Raw genomic sequence first — 22,716 nt, 5'->3', positions numbered from 1 at the left:
TTAATCCGTGGGTGTGATTTTTTTCCACACTTCTTAGGTGTAGGCACCAGGTAGTGTCAAACTGTGAGGTAGGCACCCTCTTAGGCTCCGTTTGGTTTGTGGGATGGGGATGAGAAAAAGGAAATATTCTTCCCTTTTCTCTTATTTGTTTTGAGGGAAATAGAGAGATGAGATGAGAAAAATGTGGGATGTTAGATTCCAAAATCATAGATTTGGAGTCGCACCAAAACCATACGACCTCAATGGAAATTTTTGAGAAATCATTGTTACCATCGATGACAAAGAACCAATGCTACCTCCCTTTCCCTGTTCGAACCCAGAAGCAGAGCAGCGGTGGCAGCTTCTCTTTCTTCTTCTTCTCCTACCTCCCCTTTCGAATCCAGATTTGCTACCTTCCCTGTCCGAACCCAGAAGCAGAGCAGCAGCGGTGGCTTCCCTTTCTTCTTCTGCTACCTCCCCTTTTGAACCCAGATCTGCTACCTTATCTGATTGAACCCAGAAGTAGAGCAGTGACGGCGGCTTCTCTTTCTTCTTCTTCTTCTTCTTCTTCTTCTTCTTCTTCTTCTTCTATCTCCCCTTTCAAACCCATATCTGCTACCTTCCCCACTTGATCCTAGTTCTGCGGCACTGTTTATCGTTCATCATCTTCGCTTTCCATCGGTGAACTACTGTTCGTTTTCATCTTGGTGAAAGAGAGCACCCTACAGTGGCTTCCTCTTCGCCACAGTGTTTTTCCCGTTATTTTCCCATATCTAAAATCAAACAATAAAAGTATAAGTTTTTACATTTTTCCATCCCACCCAAATCTTCCTACAAACCAAACGGAGCCTTAAATCTTAATTCTTAACCCCATGTTGGTCCTCTCTTCTAATTTGCAGAATCTGAGGTTGGTTGTATAGTCCTGTGGCTCCAAAACCCAAAGCGCCCTCTTCGGGAAATCTGTGGTTTCGAGAAAAGCAAGACCTAGATTGTGGGTCTGCCTCATTGATGTGATTCCATATTCCATATTCCATACCATACTGTTCCAAACTCAGGCAATAATTATGGAAGAAGGCTTCAATATTCGATTTCACAGTAGATAGATCAATCATTCATTGATGTGATTCACTAGGGATGTTGTAAATGTAAAGGACCACCACCTTAGTAGTTCAAAAGCTACTACATTTAGTGTTGCACAGGATCCAACCATGGACAAACATTAACAAGTAGCTCAGAATTCTTTGCTTTACAAGTTTGTTTACATCAATAAATTCACAGAGCTAGGCCTAGGGGGAGAATCTTAAACCATATCACGTTTGTTGGATGGAGTTTTAAGACTGGGACCATGTGGGAGGTGGGGGTTGGCGGCCTAAGATACATATAGATAAGATTCCCAAATAAAAATAATGTAAATCTACAACCAAACACACTAAAAGACGAAATATGATATTCCCCAACCTTACAACCTTGCAACAAATTGTGCTTGTGCCATGCAATTTCCAGCTCTTCTCTCACTAACGATTGTTTTTGTTTTATGTTTTCGGGTGGCATCTCAATCAATATCTTTTCAGTCTGGCATTTACTTCACGGTTTATCCCTATTGCAAACAAAACAAAAATGAAAAAAAGAGGGTGAGGACGCATTTCATTTTCTAGTTCCTCATACATTGTGCAATCAATGTAGTGTGGACCTACTTGGAAGCTCTATTTCATCGATTCCCCCGCCCTGAGGCAATCAGAAGATAAGATTTTTTGTTTTCTTTTTTAACTTGAGCAATTGATTTTGTACCTGCAGGATTTCATCCTTGCAAAACAAGATTAATTCAACCTCTTTTTTCTACTATTTCTCAAGTTTGTAATTGAGATAACAACCCAAGAATGGTGATACAGTGATTCAGCCGACTGAGACCTCACAACAAGGCAACCAGTGTCAAGTTTTGGAGCAAATGCTTAGTGTAATACTCATTGTACAATGAGAATAAATAACTATTTAGGTATTTCACCAAACAGCTTAAGGTTTTATGTTAAACGGTTCATTAAGATGGTATCGGAGCTTATTTAGTTAAGTGATTTAGCGTTCGATCCTTGTCACCCACGTTATAATTAATATAAGGATGGATCTGTGCTTGCCCATACTTAAAGCCTGATGAATTTTTGCATGAGTGAATCCGGATTACTTAAGTCGTGAGAGGCATGTTAGAGAATAAATACCTAGGGCCCGTTTGTTAGGGCTTCAGCTTCGACTGAACTGCTTTCATTGAGCTGCTTTGAAGAAGTTATACTAAAAGCAGTTTCACTGGAAAGTCACGTTCTTGTCTTAATTAAAGTGTTTTGGGGTTTTCACCAAACATCGTTTATAATCTTTTTATGTGGGGTCCATCTTTCAAAGTTAGAAGCCACTGCGTTAAAGCCTTTCCAAACAGGCACCCATTCAGGTACCTCGCTCCCAAAACTCCTAAATCCCCTCAACCCTGTTGAAGGCAGGACTCAGATCCCAGGTCTCCGTTATGACTGGCTAGAGAGATTTTACCAGTAGAGGTGTTAATGGATCAATTTTGTGTTGGATCCCGTCCAAACCAAAATCAATTTGGATGGATTGGATGGACCAATAAAATACATTGAATTGGACCGGCCCAGATTTAATAGTCTAAAGTATTTATTGGATTGAATTGGACTTGGTCTATCATAATGATTTTATATTGGATTAGGTTGGATTGAGACAATATAAGATAAGAATATAGATGTCAATGGATCAGGTTTGGATTAAAAATAATTTAAATTAAAATAAAATTGAACAAATTGTCAGTCCAAACATTAAATTGGACTTAGTCCATCATAATGAATTTATATTGGATTGAATTGGATTGGGACAATAGAATATAAGAATATAGGTGTCAATGAATCAGGTTTGGGTTAAAAATAATCTAAATTAAAATAAAATTGAACAGATTAGACAGTCCAAACATTGAATTGCACTGGTCCAAAATGGTCCAAAATATTTTAATGGATTGAATTAGACCTGGTCCATTTGTAATGGACTCACATTGGACTGGATTGAATTGGACAAACCCAGTCCACTATTTACCAGCAAAGGTAGCAGGTACCTTGAGCTATCGAATATAGACGGCCAAAATTTTCCCCAAACGTAGGGAGGATAGAGACAAAGAGTGCTCGTGTCTTGAGAGTCGAGTCCCCAATCGGAAGAACTGCAATAGTAGTAATGAGGATTCGGGAAGCCAGCCACCTCATGAATTTCGTGGCATCTATCTTCTCTTTTCTACCAAAAAGCACAAAACACGGAGGACCATCCGTTACCTCCTCGGTGCACTTCACAGTGTCTCCTTGGATCTCCCATTTGTCGATATTCGTAACCATTTGATCCCAAACTATTCCGCTTTTTTATGTTAATTCTCAGAATCTCAGCCCAGAGAAGAGTCACTTCTTTCCTCCTTTTCAATAAACAAATAAAAGTTACAATCAAAGACATACACTAGTGCTCTATGATAATTAATATGATATCTGAGCATTTCTGCTACATTTGCTTAAATACTCTCAGAATGGAAGAATAAGGATCCTTTCATCAAAGAAATTACTCCTCATGATGCCACTTAAAGATGAAGATATGGGTAGCTCTTCAAGCTCATCAAAGAAGTCATTTTCTTCCGCTTTGGAGGTTGGGAATGCCATAAGAGGGGGAAAGGAGAGAGGATTATTTTCATCAAAGAGGAGATTAAATGAGTTTTGGGTCTTCTCTGGTTCTGTTGTTGAAGGGTCTTCTTCCTGCTTGGTGGGATTGTCCTGTGAGCAATCCATAGGAGATTGGGAGTATTGGAGATGGTTTTCTTGGGCATCTTTCTCTTCCTCACTAGTAATTGTCTGTTGTTGCTGTTGTTGTTGTATTATGGTGGCAGGGAGTTCCTCAGTGGGCTGACTTTCTGGGGTTTGTTGTGATTGTTGGTTTGGGTCGATAGTGCGGAGATCAGGACCTGGATGGTTATGGCTGGAGGTGTAGGTTATGATGAGCATTGAAGCATCCGTTCTACATCTCTCTACTTGCTTTTTAGCTGAACAACCCTTAGATGTGCTGCACCTATAATAGCCCCTGTAAGAAATCGAATGGGAAAAGGAGACAATAAGATTTAATTCCTTAATGTTCCTCAATGTTAAATTTGACTTGGAATGAGAATTTAAAGCACTGCATCAGAGACAATTCAACAACGCTTTTTTGCTTTAGCTCATGAGAACAATATGCTTGGAGAATTCCTATAGAAAAAATGAGAGAATAAAAGGAAGCAGAAAAAAAAAAAAAAAAAAAAAGATCCTAAAACCCATATAAAGTATGTCTACCATGATTTGGGATTAAGGCATCACCAGGAGAAAATAAAAAACTAAAAACCAAAGCTTGTATTTTTAATGTTTTTCCCTAAAATGAAGTTTAGAAGGAGAAGATGAGAAACTATAACCAGGGGGGAAAAGGAAAGAAGTTGATAGACTATTGTAAGAGTTTGCATGAGAAATCATGACATCTTAAGAAGGAAGAGGGAAAAAGAAAGCAAAAGGAGACATACCTTGGGTAAGGAGATCCTTTGATGGGTTTCTGTCCATATTTCCTCCAGCACCAAAAATCAGAAGGTGGCCCTTCACTTTTCTGTGTGTCAGCATTTGCTTCTATTCTCACTGTGACCACAGTCTTCTGAACCACCTTCCTATCATGATTACAAAAGACATGCATAAATTCTACTGGATCACTTGGCAAGAAAGAAATGGAAGAAATTCAGCCTTACAGTATCTTCTAAAATCAAACCCAAGCAAAAAATTTTGAAACTAAAAGAACATTAGTGAGCCACTTGCCAAGTTAAAAAAGAAAAGAAAAGAAAGGAAAAGAAAACACACCCACCTTCTTTTGGATGCTTGGTTTTCTATTTTCTTGTCTTTTGAAGGCTTGGAATTTGCTTTTGCATAAGAAGAAGCAGTATCTATTGTAGATCTGTTCTGGCTTTCTTTTTCTTCTTCTTCTTGTCCTTGTTCCTGTAACTTGTTTACAGCAGTCTCTTCTCCCATGGATCTTATTTTATTTCTTCTTTGCTTCTGGCTTGAAGTATCAAAAAATCTGATCATCAAACAGAGAGGGAGATGGCGAAAAGATGGAGAGATGGGAGTTACAGAGAATCAAAGCAGAGTTCCAATTAATTAATCCACAGAGAGGGGGGGGGGGACAAGAGATGACAAAGCCCAAGTTGCTTTCTCTTCTTTTTCAATCTCATTTAACACAAAAGCCATTGCCTATAAAAAAAAAACAATTGTAGTTACAACTTACAAATAATCAACGTACTCTCTCTCTCTCTCTCTCTGATGATGATGATTCAATTGAAGAACTCAATCATGACCAGCACAGATCAGACGATCCTGGCCGTCTGAATAGAGAAGTGGGTCCAGTGTGCTGATGCAAGCAAATATAGTTGGTAGCGTCAGCGTGTTAGTTGAATCAATGATGTTCATGGTGGAGCTGTAGCACCATTGCACCATGAGTTTGAGCTGAGGTAGGAATAGGGTGACTATCATATATCATCATTTATTTAACTAAATTCTTTTTTGAGTGGATACTGGAATCTGGATACTGGATAGGAGGGGAGCGGAGCTCCCTACTCGGACCGGACTAGAAACCTGAAACCCAACCCCAAAAACACCTAAACTGGTATTTATTTTGCCGTTTTGTGCAAAATGCACGGATGTTGGATCCAAAAGTCATTATTTCGGGGCTTCGAAGGCAAAGCCTTTCTTCCCATCTCTTTCCTTCTTCTTATTATTATTATTATACATAGTAAGTATATAGTGGCCGGAGAGCTCGCATATCTGCAAAATAAAAAAAAAAAAAAATCAATATAAAGAAAACTTTTTTGTTAAATTGCATATTAATACCCTATATATTGGAGTTAATTTTACTTTAGTCTCTAAACTTCAAAATGTCCCACTAGAATATCTGAATTCTCAAAAACGAGTACAGATCACCTACCAATAAAATACGTTCCAACCCTCTACCAACATGATTTCACACTGCACATTTCATACATGACGGGTCCCAATCTTATGATGGGGTGTGATGTGTTATTGGTTGAGGGTTGAAACTTGTTTTGTTAGCAGAAGATCTCAAAAACCATTGGTTTAGAATATATCCTTTTTAATGTTTTTGAGACCATTTTACCTTGGTGACATCAAGAATTACTCGTCTTCTATAGTAATAATGCCGGTCTAAAACCCCCTTTATTATAAATTTAATAATTCAAGAAAAGGATTACAATGATGGCAATTTAAATCCCTCTTCTCCGAAAATGACATCATCTTCTCTATTGACATTTTATTTCGTATAGATTCTTAGGTGGGATGCACTGGTTCTTCGACAAAAAGGTTAGGGCATAAAGTGAACAAGGGATTTAAATAAGGCTGTTTTGTCCATTTCAAAATTATGCTCTTCTCACCTATTCAAAATTCAAAGGGTATTTATGCCCTTTTACATTCTATTTGAAAATTAAATTGACGGTTTTTTCGAGTTCAAGTACTACGAATGGAACATTTTGAAGCTCAGCACTAAAGTGAGACTAACCCCAAAATACAGGATATTAATATGCAATTTACTCTTTTCTTTAGCACGGGAGTGTTCATAAGAATATGGATTATGGAGTGATGAAGGTTTAGAAAAATGAGATAAAGTAGAACGAAAAAGAGATGTTAATGGATCACATCAAATGACAAATCTCCATTGAATTCGCATTGGCTCCCTACTGAGTATGCCCTACACAAGCCACATAGAACATCCCAATTGTGCATTGGGAATATCTCCCATGACAAGTATTGGAAATGTTTCCGGTGCACATCTAGATATGTTATGGGGCATGTGTAGATGTACCCTATAGGGAGTCAATCCGAAGTCATCTTCAATTTTCTTAAATGATGAATGCTTACATCACTTGAGCATCTTAGATGGTATTTGGTTCTATTGTCATTTATTTGAAAAAAGATGCTAATTCAGTATCATATGTGTTTCTCCTGAAATGCTATTTGGTTAAATCATTAATTAAATAAACATTTGTCTTGATCTGTGTGAGAGCCATTTGTTAGAGGATGTGTGGTATGGCTTACGTTTATTTAAAAAACGTTTGTACTTGATTTGTCTTTGAAACCAAAGAAAAGTGGTTGGTAAGTTTTTCTATTGTTTGTTGACAGTTAGGTACCATTGGGCACCACATAAGTGGAACAGTAAATAAATACCTTGGTGTTGGGGAAAATGTTAAAATGAAACTTCTCCTAACAGTGATTTGCACATAAACCAAGATAAATATTTATTTGATAAACAGGCTTACCAAATAATATTTTGGTACAAACACCTATATGGCAATGAATTGGCACCGTTTATCAAAGAAATATAAGCCATTCCAAACACCATCTAAATGTTAGCCCCACATCCGGGCATTTTTTCACTATAGAGATTATGTGACGCTTGATGGTGTCTAATGGTGCTTAATTGTAAAAAAAAAAAAAAAACATAAAAAAAATATTTTTTTAAATAACTAAAATATAAAATATTATTAAATAAATAGCATTGGAACCAAACAACTCGTCTGTGATGGACAACAAATAAGCATTAAGCAGAATGTTGGAGGGAGCCAAGTGGGTGCGAGAAATTTTCTTTTGGCACGCCCGACTATAAACAAAGCCACGTGGCAAAAAAAAGTTATTACTAGTTGTATGGATGGAAGTTCGAGAGTTACCATGTTGGAGAGAGGGCAATTAGCATCAAGTAGTGTGCAAGAGTGCATTTAAGAGGATGCGAATTATTATTATTGGTAAGAGATGAAGGTGGTGGGGGTCCAGCTCATTGATGGGCGATTGATGACTGATGAGCATATGGGCGTGGGGCATGCACTGATCATGAAGCAAGTTAATTAGATGTTAATGCCTCCACTCCCACAGCTCAATAGAATGTTCACTATTCACAGAGAAAGACTGAGAAATGGTGGAGCACTATTGATGATATAAGAGAGAGAGAGAGAGAGAGAGAGAGAGGGAGGGGAAGGACTAGACAAGTGAAGCAAAGTCTGGCTGAGAGATGGATAGGAAAGACACAAGGATTAATAAATGCTTCACCACCCAAAATAAGAGCAGAAATGTGACAAATAATTGAATGCTTATTAAATCCACCACTCATTTTTAAGTTCAGAAGAGAATTCTTAACTAACCATTAATTACATTGGATTTCTCATTTCTGTAAGTCCATTTGATTCCTGTCCTGTGTCCACAGAACACAGTTAAGAGATGAAGCTGTTGATAATAAATAAATACTAATAATTACCTTCTCTTCGCTGGGCTACGGCCTTAGTCCTCTTTGACAAGAAATCTGTTCAGGCCTGCTCCCCGTTTCTGCCCTAAAGTAACGATACTTGTCCCGTACCCGTCTCATCCCCAGTGGTAAGGCATCCATCCCTGAAATTTTCCTGATCTAAGACAATTACTTAAAAAAGATCTATTTTATAGACAATTTATGCATAGACATAAAAATTTGAGGGTATTTAGAATTGAATTATAATAATTTAGGGATAATTCAAAAATAAAATTATGGTATCTTAGGATTTTAAAAATTTAAGAAAAATTTAAAAATATTTTAAATATCAATATTAAATCTAGATATATTTTACTAATTTACTTTTGGGTTTGGGGCGAATTCGGAGAATTATATACAAAACCCGCCCCCGCCCCTTACCCCATCCCCACCCGTTCTTGTTTAAAGTCGGGAAAAGCCCACCCCATTTGGGGTGGGGCCCCAGTTTTACGGGGAAATTGCCATCCTTTCCCGTGAACTGTTTCTTTGTCAAGAACCATTAACTTGATCATCAACCCATTGATCTGGGTGGTTAAATTATTGATCCGAAAAATGGTTTTGACTGTTTTTATTTTAATTATTTTTGTATTTTTTTAATTATAATAAATCATCTGTTCGGGTTGGATGGTTGAATTGCTTAACTGAAAACCGATAGCCAAAAATATTTTAATTCGGATCGGTTTTTGAAACATTGTAAATAATAAACGTTATATATGCCCGCAAAATAGGATGATACTTGTTTCGGTCACATACTCTGCAATATTTGTTCTTGTCACGGGGATGAATAATGAAATTTTAGCCAAATAAAATAATCAATCAAATTCATTAATGAGTTAGAAAACCAACCATATTCCACTAGTATGTATGACAAGTATCAATTAGATTCATCGAGTTTCACGGTCATGACTTAAAAGATGAATCATGAAATATGAATCAAAATTAGTTGAACTGAAGTGCAAATTAAGTGCAAATCTCTGGATTCTGTGGCCAAAATCTGTCCACGATGAAAATGTTAACAACCAAGCAGAAAGAAAGAAAGCAGAAAAGAGGGAAAGGAGGAGGAGGAGAAATCGTCTCACAACATAGCTTATACATACTTGTATTTGCAAATTGCACTCTTCTCAAACGTGTTCAAAAGACTCAAAAGAAGTTGACATGATGATATAGTGAGATTTCGCATGGAACATATTTCTGTACGAGATATTAGACATACACGTTGCAGTAAATGCATAATACCTTCTTAAAACCTCATTCTCTTTCATTTTTCCCATGATCAAGTAGTCTTAGCTTCCCATTGCACAATATATATTTAAACTTCACCCCCAACCCTACTACCATCTTCTTCTCCCTTTTCCTACACACCAACCCTGCTATTTCTTCAATTTCTTGTTTCTATTACTGCTTCACAGGCCAACTCATCCTCATAAGCAAGTCCGCAACTTTGACAGTTGTTGCCTTGATGCTCAATCCAATGAAACCTGCAACCATCAAGTTTGGACGGTTGATCATAAGAGCAGTTCGGATCATGTAGGCACGACACAGGGGCCGAGCCAGTAAATTTTCATGGGGGGCCAAAACCTAAAGCGAATTAGGGGAGGGGGGAATTTACATGAAAAAATTGTATTAATAGTAGGGGATTTCTGGCTAGACCTGTTCATAGACTGGGTTCACGCTTGACTTTTGCCAAAATTTGAATAGATCTGGCCCAAAGCCCGAGCCCAATACAATGTAAGTCAGGCCTGAAGCCCAGCCTGTGAACAGGTCCATTTCTGACTATAGGGGGTCATGGCTCCCCTGATGCGACGCATTAAATGAGCACTTAAAAATGATTAATACCCACTTTTGACAGTTGTCAAAATATTTATTAAGTGTCCATTTAACATGGTTACTAGATCCCGTCTCTTTCCAAACAGGATGAAAACTATAATTCACTGGTCAAGGACTATTTATTTTCAGATCAGTATCCTGATGAAAGGGGTACTGATCTATGTCCTGGGGATGAAGATGCTGACAAGGTCTAAATGTCTAATCTACATGGCTGCAAACCCAAATGTATAATAGATCAGATAATCAGATTCTACAATGATATTGAATGGCCTTTATTAATTAAACTAAAATTGATCAAAATATTATATTTATTAATTAAATATACTAAAAATTACTCTAATGTCTGTGTATCACAGAATTTAAACTGCAAACATGCAATATAAAATTTTTGTAGATATAAAGGTATCTGACGCTAATTTGGGAGAGCTTATTTGAAAAATAAGTGTTTATTGAATATGCACTTAAAAATAAATGATTATTCTATAGATACTTTCAAAATGACATGATACATGATGGACCAAGACAGTCGAGAAAGAAAATAAGCACTCAAAAATAACTCCAAATCTTTAACTTATTTTAAAAAATAAACAAATAAGTCGCTTGTTGATGTTCTCCGGCCCAAAATAAGCACTTATTCAAGTAAGAGCACTTACTTTTAAACACTCCTCAATTTAGCCTGAACATTATCACAATAGATGAAAAGGGGGTGGATCCATATGGATAATATATATTTTTTCATGTTCAAAGTATAATTACCTGTAAATAAGTGCATTGGGCAATTATATATCGATCTTAACAAAGACAGGTATTCAACAGTGATGTTGAAATTCAACTGGCACCATTTTTCTTAAGACTTGAGAGAGACTTTTTTTTTTTTTACACATGGAGGATAATTATCCTCTGCAATTTGCACCAACGCAAACTCGGTAGCGAAACGAGTTGCAATGTATATTATTAACATGTAAACTTGAGAAAGCATAAGCATATGAGATATATAATACATGTCATGCATTTTGGATACATTTTCTCTATTTAACCCTCTAAATAGGAATTCGCTGAGAAAATGTTATAGCTCCACCTCTGCAGTCTGCATCGCCCCAGGTCTCTGCTATCTACAATCTCTCCACGTAACCAGCACTGTATCCGCTGGATCTGGAAAATTTCTTCAGTAAAAGGAACACTATAGCAATGGTGAGGACAATGGCAGCCCACGTAAAGATACGATCATCAGTGGGCTTCCGCACCCTTACTTCCTGCCTCTGCTGCTGCTGCTGCTCATTGGGGTCAACAGCAGGCATCCGTCTTGACACCCTCAAACCTGCGCTGAAGCTGACTCTCAATGGGCCAGCATTAGCATTCACTCGGACCTCTCGCACATCTTCCACAATCCTATCATCACCTTCTGGGTTTGGATGACCCCCCTCGGCTGCAGCTACCGCACCAGAATTTTGCGGGCTAACCTCTGCCTCTGCTTCTTTCTGGGTTGATTCTTCTTCATTCGAGGCCTGTGGGGCATTTAATTGCGGAATTGGTGGTGCCTTGCTTAACATACACTGGTGAATCTGCACCGTCAAAAAGCTTTGTAAGTGGGGGAGGGCATTAGAAACCAAGCAACATATTCATACATGGAAATTCCAAGTTTTGCAATCAATTGACCTCATCAATCAATTTCTGACGTTCTGGAGTCCCAAATCTGGGGGCTGCTTCACGAGATTTGATGGCTAATGCACGTCTTTCTTCCTTCTTGTAATCCAATGAGCCCAGTGCACCATCTGGGTTGGTGGGCATGAATGCAATCAATGCTACCAAAGCAGTTCTCACTGCAAACAACGGTGGAATATTAACCACGTGACAAGAATTTAGATGCAACCAATGCTTATAGCCTTATATGTTTATGTGATTTGTGAACACTATTTAATGAATACTACATAAATATAATGAAAATGCAAGTGCTTTTTCTGCGGCAATTGCATGCTTAATAACCAAACAACATTCATGGATCCAGTATCTAGCAGTCTGAGATTTTCTCATCATCATCATCCTCATCCTCATATAAGCATTGTCCCAACCATATAGGGTCTTCTACATTACACCATTCATTTCTGCTCAGTGTAATATCTGTCATTAAATTCTAGGCACTTAAATAATTTCCTATTACTTCCACCAAAGACCTTTTCAGTCGGTCTGCCTCTAGCTCTTCTAGCCCCTTCAACTTGTAACAGATCACTTTTTCTAACAGATGCTGTAAATGGTGTTCTATGCACATGACCAAACCATTTAACAGTTTGAGAATTTCAATTGCAAAATTCCCCTCACATTTCTAAAGGATGTTATCACTCTGGTGGATGTCCTCTTTGTCACCTTAGCCATTTGGCAAAAGCTTCAAACAACAGCAGGATGACCATGAAGAAATCTCTATAGCACCATGCTCGTATAGTCAGTAAACCGAGGATTTAATGAACCAGAATATGAATTTTTGGTGCTCCAATCCTACTTTATATGAGAAATATAGTGGATGCTATTCCAAACGCCATCTATTATCACTAAAAGCTAACAAATTTCTCGGTGACTCAATTTTGAGGCTTATGAGTGATAAGAGATATGGTTTATCCAGCTCCAGTGTGCGAGCTACTAAAGAATCACCACTCTTTAAAATACATCCATAACAAAGTTTCAAAAATGAGAGTGATTTACCGCTCCAAGATGGCTGCCAATGCTCCGGATGATGATTGGATATGCTTAGACAAATCTTCGTCTGTGTTTCAAAACGACCATTAGGCTGAAAAGGGAAACAGAATACTCAAAAGTTACATCATCTGATGAAAAATTATTAAATAGGATGCAAATAAGTTGACTAATACACCCCATGTAAATTCTATTACTATTATTGGATGATGAATCAACCTAAATAGTTTCATGTGGAGAGTTGGGTCATTACAGTTAACAGCATAAATGCAGGAGGTTGGAATGGATATTCTGCTGGCAATTGGATCCGTCCGTGATAGATTCCTCCCTCGAACTCTGTCTCACGGGGACCTCTGATCGCGAATTGCCACTCAAATATATTTTCCTGGCAACATAATATCAAAATTAGCTGATTTCGAAAACCACCAAGAGTTGCAATAAGAAAAAGAAATTGACAATTCAATATCTTGCAACGCTACATCTCTCTTTTTTTTTTTTTTCCTTTGGAATTCAAATTCCGATTATAATATCAGATTCTTAGTTACCCATACGAATCCCAAATTCCCTAATGGTATGGACCGTATGGTCGAGCCTCCTAAATTCAGGTAAAAACTCAAATTAACCGGAAAAAAAAATGAAAATCGTTGCAGTTGGATTGTGTCAAGGGACGGTGACAAATTTTTTAAAAGAAACCCCAGAGACGACAAAAACAAAGGATGAAACTCCGATCACGCTTCCAACCAAAATCGGAACCTCACTTTACTTTCAAAACATACCTCATCGGCCTCAAGAGAGGAACCATTCCCAAAATTAGTTAAAAAGGGAAAAAAATTCGAAATGTTCCACAAGGAAAAACATCCCTGTAATCGGTTACATAGAAACATCAAAAATCAAAATCAGTTTTTCCGATCGAAAAACAAAAGAAAAAGGATAATAAACAGAGATATTAATTTGAAATCCTATCAGATCGGGGGAGGAGATCTGGGGATCGCAGAAGTTCTGTCTGGAAGGGTGTTACCTCGAGAGGAAGGCTCATGAAATCATCGGAAGGGTTGGCTTGCATCTCCTTCACCTCCTGAAGGATCCTCTTCACCGCTGGGTTCTTCAGGTTGTACTTCTCTTCCGCCATGGCGTAAGATTGAACACACCCTTCGATTTGGCCGTGGAAGGGAGGACGACGGACGTCGGCGATTAAAGCCTGTAACAAAGGGACTCGGGGAGCAAAGGTCCTCCTTTATAGGGAGGTGCTGACCAAATATATTGATCAGTAGACGTGTTTCTTTTTTCGTTTGCCACATTTCTATTCTGATGGAGATTTGACGACCATGATTTAAACGGTGTATCGGCTTTTCAACGATATCAAACGTTTCATGCATCTATTGGCTGCTGTATGGTCATATTTTGTTCCCATTGGTTATCTCGTAGTCATATCATAGTCGAACCCTTCTTTCTTTTTTCGGGTAAATTCCACGTACCGCTGTGTCTATATTTGCTCTAAACTATTTTTTATCTCTTTGAAAAGAGTACACAAATCTGTACTATACGAATACATACAAGGTAATATAAAATATAAACTTTTACACTATGTATTTGCATTTGTATTTCTTCTAAATTGAAATAAGTCAACAATTTGACCTTTTGGGTCAGTGTATTGCTGACCAAATCAAAAGTTTTTTGGCAAAGGAGAGATTAGGGGGTGAAACCGAACCAATTGTCTAAGCTATTCGACCGTTTTAGGTTAATGATGGTTGGAAAACCATATCATAATATCTATTGTCAGATATATTAAAAATCATGGAGCAAAGAACTAAACTATTAAAGTGGTGCCTCAAAACCAATCGACTCATCTTGAAAATCCAAGTGATGTACAAAGGTTTCAATTAATCTAAGCCATGAAAATGGAATGTAGATTTTGATGGCATGTAGATAAAATAAGGGGTGAGAAAAAAAAAAGTTGAAAAACCAAATCGATCGAAAAAACTAACTGAAACTGAACCGACCAATTTGGTTATTGGTCAGTTCAGTTTCGGTTCGATGTTTTTAAATAATCGATAGTTTTGATTCAATTTCGGTTAAGCATTTAAAATAAATGGCGGTTAATCGAACTAACCGATATATATATATATTATGTTTCTATTTTTTGAAAATCTAATATGAACTGAGACTTTTCAGTTTGCCAATCTAGTAAATTGACACCTGTGCCAGTCTAGCAGACTGGCAAACAGCCTGTCTACTAGATTGTCACCCCTGCCTTTCCCTTTCTTTCCTTCTCTCTCTCTCTCTGACTCCCACTCTCCCAGTCTCAGTTATGAGTTCTCTTCTTCGTTCTTCTCCAAAGGACCGACAACCTTTGGCGCTCCACCCTCCAATCAAATCACCGACGACCTTCGACACCAGCGATCCCTCTTGCTTTCACAACAGCCTGTCTGACACTCGTCGTGCCTTTCCCTTTTCCTTTTTTCCCTCTCTCTCTCTCTCTGACTCCCACTCTCCCAGTCTCTTCTTCATTCTTCCCCAACGAGCTGACGGCCTTTGACACTCCGCCCTCTGACCGAATCACCAACGGCCTCTGACACTGGCGATCCCTCCTGCTTCAGCGACAATCTCTTAGACTCCTACTCTCCTTGTCTTCGACTCCCAATTCCCTTTTCTTTTAATTTTAAGGGCATAAAAAATCAAAAAACCGAACTGCGTTAACCGGTTGCATTGGTTTGGTTTTTGTTCGGTTAAATATAAAAATCGAAAAAGTTGGTTCGATCGAGAAAATCACCCCATGGTTCGGTTAACCGAACCGTGAGCACCCCTAAATAAAACTAAGGGTCTGTTTGATTTGTAGTTAAAATCATAATTGAAATGTTCTATTCCCATAGTTTGCTTGGCTCAAACCGAAACGAGAATGAGAATTAGAATCAACAGGAATGAAATTTCATTCTTAAGGAAAGGGTAGGGAATGACCATTACTTCAAATGGGGGAATGCCATTCTAGTAGGAAGGAAATGGGATTCCGGTTCTATCCAACCATTGAACCAAATAGTTGGACATTCTGATTCCGATTCTAAACCCTTATTCCTGCAAACCAAACGGGGCCTAAATGTATGATCCATTGATGTGGTGTCCTATCATCAATCAAAGTGATCTTTGTCCATCAAGTTTTGTATCAAAGTTAGGTCATCTAAGTCTAGGGATGTATGGGCTAAGTGGTAAATCAACAGTAACCCAACCTTATTGGGTTAGGGTAAAATAATACTCAATCCCGTTTCAATCACTTTGGTTAAGATTAAATTGTATTGAACTTGGTTGAGTATAAATATAGTGGATAAGGAATAAAGTGGTCTAATATCCCTTATTTATTTAGAGTACAAATAGAATTGGGGTTGGGTTTGAACTACTTCAGTCAAATTTGAATTGAGATCCTGAGAGGCAACTCTTGACTATTAAATCTCTTAAAATCAATGAGACAATCTTAACCATCCAAGTGATACATTAGAATTTTCAGTCAATCTGAGACATCTAAATGAATCAACCAAAGAATCAAGGCTGCATTTGGAAGTGATATAAATGCTGGTTCGATGCATCATTTCACCCGTTCCTGGTTTGTACACATTTGAAAATGATGTAAATGAAAGAATGGTAGGATTCATCTAATGGATGCCATGAAGGGTGCGGAATGGGTGGGTGAATTTCAAAAAATTTCCTACATTCTTCCAATTGGGAATCATATTCCCTAAATTTAGAATATAATATTCAAGGATTCTACTTGAACCATAATCAAACCAGATCTGAACCAAAAGGAAACAGGAAGGATTATACCTGATCCGGAGAAACAATATCTCCCAAAGTTGGTTTTCACGCCCAAAGAAGAAACCAAGATCCGCTCCTGCTGAAGATGACACAGTTGTGGATGGAATGGAACCAGTAGGGTGCGTCCTACACACTGGATTCTTCGCAAGAATCCTCTGGAAACCTTGAACACTGAACCTTTTGGTCTTTCTTGCAAGACTGTTGTCAAGAACTGATTTCTTGACTTCCTAATGCTGCAAAGATCCAATCTTGCAACAGGGAATGGTGGCTGCTGGAGGAGGAGAAATCCAGGGACGAAGAGGGCTGAACTGTGTCTCTTCTCTCTGGAGTCAGTGAGAGATCAAATCTCAATTCACAGGAGGTATCTCTTGCATACAAACCCCCAGTTCGAAATCTGATATTTCCGATAGGGTTTTCTCCTCTTTCTTCTTGATTAAGAAACCTCCTAATTTTTTGGAGTTATCCCAATCCAAATCAGTATTTGGATAGGGGATAATCTTAATCCTATCTGCAGATTAAGTTAGCTGACTCCTGATCTTATCAGGAGGTTACCAGATTCAAATCTAATTTGAATTTGCTCTCTTATAGGGGATAAGGTTAAAGACACAATCCTTTTACTAGCATTAATCTCAGATTCGTCCCATGAATAGGGTTTTGGCCCATTAAGGGTTTAGTGTTTAACTAGTTTCCAATCTGCTGCCCAGTTGGGCTTCTTTGTATGGCGTGGGATCCAAGCATTGATCTACACACTAGCCACATGAGTTCGGCCCAGCCTTTATTACAAGGCCCAGCCGAATTCACTGAAAGACTCGGGGTCTTTCAGTGACCCCCTTGAGCCCATCACATGGACCCTATGGGCCCAACACTTACATTAAGTGGTCCTTGGGCCAAGCCATCTTATAAAAACCCAAGGACTGTGGGCAGGTGCAAGATTAACCCATCAAGTATTATCCTAAATGGTCTTACACTTAACCTCTCAGCTCTTAATGATCAAGCACTGCCCGACAAGAGAAGACCTCTCCCTCGGCTGCAAGGAACAGTGCCGCACTCTCTACTCACATGGATCCCGGGAATTAAAACATTTTGCAAATCTTTTGAAACCATACATATACATATATATATATTAATTTTGCAAAACAAAATTCCAACGATTGAAATCAACTGCCGGCAGTTTGGTTTCCATCTGAGAGAGTGCATTCCCGATCATTACCATTGTCCAACAAAGGGGCTGATCCTGTCACTATGATCACTCACTCAGATGAATTCTCAGACTGCCCCAACATGTCCAGGTTTTGACCCCCACTAAGGATCTCACTGATTGACACATCAAAGATAGCCCGATCCGACACCTAGTGATGTGTCATAATCGAGTCTAGGGGTCAGGTGTAACTTTTCAATTTTGCCCATCTGTCTCCAAGGTCTAAGGCAATACTGGAAATCTGGTCCGGTTCAAGGGTTCAAGCAATCCCATACTGCATGTGCCTTGGGTCTTACCCTGATGGCCGAAACAAGCCATCCCAACACTTGGTGGCACATCAGTATTAGTCTTGGCAGGATAAATCTTCCCAGACTTATCCAATGGCTGTGAACATTTAAAACTAACACAAGTTTCTATAAGTGTCCGGTTTTAGAGTTTTACACAGAATTATACCAAACAAATGAATCAAACATGTACTTTATTTATTTACACTAAATGTCAAAAGTACATCAAAATGGATTGAAGCTAAGGGCATACAAAACTGTCTAGCAGTAAATACCCTTAAACATGCAAATTTGTTAGAGTTTACTTTGATCCTGGAGTGAAAAATTATTCCAATTTTAACAAAGTAAATATCCATATCCTATTCCTGTTAGAGAGAGACATGTTTTGCTTCATTAGTTGCCAAACGAGAAGAGTGTAAAATAAAATGAAAATTCAGTCCCATTTTGCATGCACCTGAACCAGAGGTGTCATGATTTGTAGCGTGTATTATTCATGGTTTTTAAAATTGAATCAGTCAGGGTCTGGTTATTGGGTTCAAACGGTTAGCCTGTTCTGACAAAAAAAAATAAAAATAAAAATGAAAAAGCAGTCAAAATTGTTTAAATGGTTCAAACAGTTAACCATTCGGATCAATGGTTTATTGACCAAAATCAACATTTTTTTTTGAGAAATCACAGTTTTAAAGAAAAACCAGGAACCAGTCTGAATCCAACTATCTAGTCCGGTCCGATTTTGAAAACCATGATATTATTGCATTTACACCCTTTCCAAACGCAAGCATCAAGTGATCCTCTAAACTCCAATGACAATCCAAGTATGTACAAACTACAAATAATATCAAAGCTGATGTCAGACATTGAATACATTTTTTTAATAAGGTTACCTAATTGGTATAAGAAAACAACATAAAATATAATAAATATAAAACATCCAAATGATATATCAACTTAGTTGTTTTTTTTAGATTATGGATAAAATATCGGTACATCACTTAGATGGATGATGTTAATCCACTACCCTAAAAGAATGCTTTAACGAATTGGATTCTTGCATTGAGTTGGTACATTATTTGGATGGCCGGGTGAAATTTTGATACACTACCTGAATGGCTGAGATTCATTGACTGATTTGAGGAGGCCTTTTCTGATGGTCCAAAATCCAAAATCATAGGTTTAGCTTTAATATGTTATACTGCTTGGCCTCTATTTCTTTTGGTTCGACTAAAGACATGGTATCCGAAAAACTTGTGACTGATCGACCCGGTTTCATAAATGTGGTATGCAATCAGGTGGTGGTATTTATTAAAATTCATGGGGGAGTTTTAATTGGTCAAAGCTTTTATCATATCTTAAATGAATCATAGATTTTTCATATTTGTTTTTTTTAGAGATTTTCATGTAATACTTGTATAATTGAGATTATTTAAATGGGTTAGATTTAATGAAAGTTTTTTTTTTTTTCTATTCCTCTTATTTATAGATACAATAGGAATATCCGGTTCATACCTATAACCCGCAAATTCCAGTGACAACACGAAATTTGATCCCAAATCCCTGCAACAATGAGTCAAAGAATTTACCAATTTAGCCACCATCAAAAAATAAATTTAATTAATTAAAATGTGTCTAATGCATGATTGACATCGTCCAACCCAACCTCCATACCAATTTGTTCCTAGGCACCCTGTAGCAACAATATGAGCCAAAACATTTAAATTTCTAGTCAAAAGGGAAAATCCCATAACACCATGGGACCGAAGAAGCTCTATGGCATCAATAAGTAATTGTCTCCATCTATAAGCTGTTCCATCTGCGCTTCCTTTCATATGCGAAATCACCATCAAGCAATCTCCTTGTATCCAAACCTGCAGATTCTGATACGAATTCCCTACCTCCATTACAAGTAATAAAGCTCAGTTTGGAAGAAATACAGATATAAATATGTAGAGTGCAAAATATATAAAATAATACAAAATATAAGCTTTTGCACTCTTCATGTTTATATTTGTATTCTTTCCAAAGTAAGTTAATTACCTGGGTAAGTGCATTTATCTATGTTCTTTTATTTTGTAGGTAAATAAAATAGTGACCATTTTAGTTATAAAAATTCCATTATCAAAAGGGATATTTTTGTCCTATCAAAGTGTTGGCAGTTTTCTTTAAGATGGAAAAAACTAAGGGCCCGTTTGGCAAGTCTTTTTGAGAAGATCTTCTCGTAGCTCTGACAGTCAAAAGACACATTGAGCTTTTGACATAAGACCCGGGTAGCTCGAAGACTATTTGGCGGATGTGCGTCTTTCCGCACAAGATTAAAACACGAAAGATGCGGGAAGTTTTATTTGGAACTTCCCAAAATCAGCTCAAAATAGGCTTCTCACATCTTTTTGGTGCCTTGTCTTTTGGTGGTTAGAACTTCCGCGTGCCAAATGAGAATAGACCATCTGCACAAAAAGATGCACCAAACAGACCCTAAATTACCAACGAGGGAGATAAGCATCACATCCGGGTAAATTACCATTATGGGTTTGATTCTCAAGTTAAATGGTTTGACCCTTTGGACAGAATGGATGGCTTGTTCTGATAAAAAAATAAAAAAATAAAAAAATGGCCAAAAGCCATTGTCCAGATGATTTGACTGTCTGAATTAATAGTTCATTGATCAAATCAACGGACAAAAAACAATTTTAAGTGACTGGTTTCCGATTTTAGGGTGAAGCAATCCAGTCCGATTTTAAAAACATTGTAAAAAACGAAGTCTGAGTCGTTAAAAACTAATTAATGCCCACGATGGTACCATGGAACAATGGCTTTCCCCTATGTTTAATCTCCAATCATAATGGCGTCCAGGATTTCATTTGAAACCTTTTATTTCCTATGTTTCTCCTCTGTTTTTCTCTCGAACTAATTTTCAATTTATTTTTTAAAGTTTAGAAAATATCACAGGAAAACAATAGTCATTTAGTAGAGCTCGCACATGTGAGTAGGAGTATCATGCCTAGTGCAAGGTTTAAAGTATTGGAAACGTAATGTGTATTGTAGAGATGATTTTAAAAAACGTATTGAGATACATTTAAAATACGCATGGATACGGACGGAAAATTAAGCTATGCATGAATACACTAAGAAACTCATATAAATCTTAAAAACCTATGTTGATTAAGTTTTATATCACTATAAATAAACTATTAAAACATAAAAATCCATATTTCAGTGATTTATACAAAGTGTGAAATATTGAAACATAATTGGAAACCGTTGAAAAATGATAAAAGAATTAAAATGTTTGTGTATAGATACATACCATAGTATTTAAAGAATTAATATAATTTGTATTAATATTTACCTTTTTTAGAAAATAAAACCGATTGGCATATTGGACCGGTTGGACCATGACTAGATTAGGTTAAAAAGTTACCAAAAGTGTCGACCTGACTAGTCAAACTCAAAAACTAGTGAACCAGTCATAGTTTTAGAAAAACAACTGATTTTTTAAATTGTTTTAGTACATTAATGCAAAATTCTAAAGATCATAATTTTTTGCTTAGATGTCCTATTGCAGTGACCTTTGTTTACAGGTGTCTTATAAAAAATTGAAATTAAAATAAAATATTTATTATAAAAGAATACAATTATATAATTTGAATATATTAGAATCCAATATATGATTTATAATATTGTATATATATATATATATATATATATATATTTATAATCATATATTGTTCCGGAAACCAAGGTCACCTCAATATATTATATATAATACTATAATCCAATGTATATAATATACATTTATATATATATATATTAATATTATATATATTTATAATATTGTATATATGTATAATAATATATATTATATATTAATATATATAATATATAATATATTACGTCATCACAATTTGACCTCGGTTATACCTCTAACCAATGAACCTCTTCCTTTTTTGGGTTGATGTCCAACTCAGTCCTCTAATCATTGATATTTATTATATTTTTAATGATAAATTTTAACTTTTGTTGATAGTCATCCACTAACAAACAAATTTAATTAAGAATTAAAATACAAATTTATATGACAAACGTGTGCCATAGTGGTGGATTTCTTGCCCTTACAAATAAATGACTAGGGTTCAAATCCATTTACCCTCTATTTGCGATTTTTAATAATCAAGTTGCCATACATACCCGAAATGGACCAATACAGGCCCGTCTCAGACCGATACTAACGATAATACACGAAACATACAGATTCGATATATTCAGTATATCGGATCTTCAACCGCAATGTATCAGACGATACGAACTGATAAAATTTTAAACCTTGGCCTAGTGTAATGTAAGATATTTTAATTGGAAGTACACCTCGGCATACATAAAACTGAGATCCGAACTCCCATTTTGTAATGACATGAAGCCCAACAAACCATTAAGTATCATACATCGGGAACATCTCCCATAAGTAAGAAAGTTCTCAATGTACGGCTATAGTGGCTTATTAGGATAGTGTTGGGAGCATTTTATGGGTAACAAATTCGTACTCGTATGAATCGGGGTAGGTTTGCGTTTGTGAGC

The 22,716-nt window shown here is 37.0% G+C and overlaps 2 protein-coding genes across 3 annotated transcripts; both read right to left on the bottom strand.

Moving 5' to 3' along the window:
* Positions 1-3,397: 3,397 nt before the first annotated feature.
* On the bottom strand, positions 3,398-5,316 carry LOC148867721 (uncharacterized). Its single transcript, XM_088974621.1, has 3 exons — positions 4,876-5,316; positions 4,547-4,684; positions 3,398-4,080 (listed from the first exon to the last, which is right to left on the bottom strand). The coding sequence occupies exons 1-3, from the start codon at positions 5,094-5,096 to the stop codon at positions 3,531-3,533; spliced, it is 909 nt and encodes a 302-aa protein (XP_088830747.1). The 5' UTR covers positions 5,097-5,316; the 3' UTR covers positions 3,398-3,530.
* A 5,684-nt stretch (positions 5,317-11,000) lies between these two features.
* On the bottom strand, positions 11,001-14,166 carry UBC32 (ubiquitin-conjugating enzyme 32). Of its 2 annotated transcripts, XM_088976232.1 has the most exons (6): positions 13,883-14,100; positions 13,641-13,724; positions 13,118-13,249; positions 12,874-12,958; positions 11,836-11,999; positions 11,001-11,741 (listed from the first exon to the last, which is right to left on the bottom strand). In XM_088976232.1, exons 1-6 carry the CDS (start codon positions 13,991-13,993, stop codon positions 11,292-11,294), a joined length of 1,026 nt encoding a protein of 341 aa, XP_088832358.1. In that variant the 5' UTR covers positions 13,994-14,100; the 3' UTR covers positions 11,001-11,291. The 2 variants fall into 2 exon arrangements, with proteins under 2 accessions (XP_088832358.1, XP_088832359.1); XM_088976233.1 differs by lacking the exon at positions 13,641-13,724 and having other exon boundaries at positions 13,883-14,166.
* Positions 14,167-22,716: the final 8,550 nt, after the last annotated feature.

Source organism: Nelumbo lutea, chromosome 3 (assembly GCF_056320005.1).
Source record: "Nelumbo lutea isolate HS-2025 chromosome 3, American lotus-T2T, whole genome shotgun sequence".
NCBI classification, from domain to species: domain Eukaryota; kingdom Viridiplantae; phylum Streptophyta; class Magnoliopsida; order Proteales; family Nelumbonaceae; genus Nelumbo; species Nelumbo lutea.
Note: the sequence above shows the minus strand (reverse complement) of the source record. Positions and strands in the feature narration are given on the sequence as shown.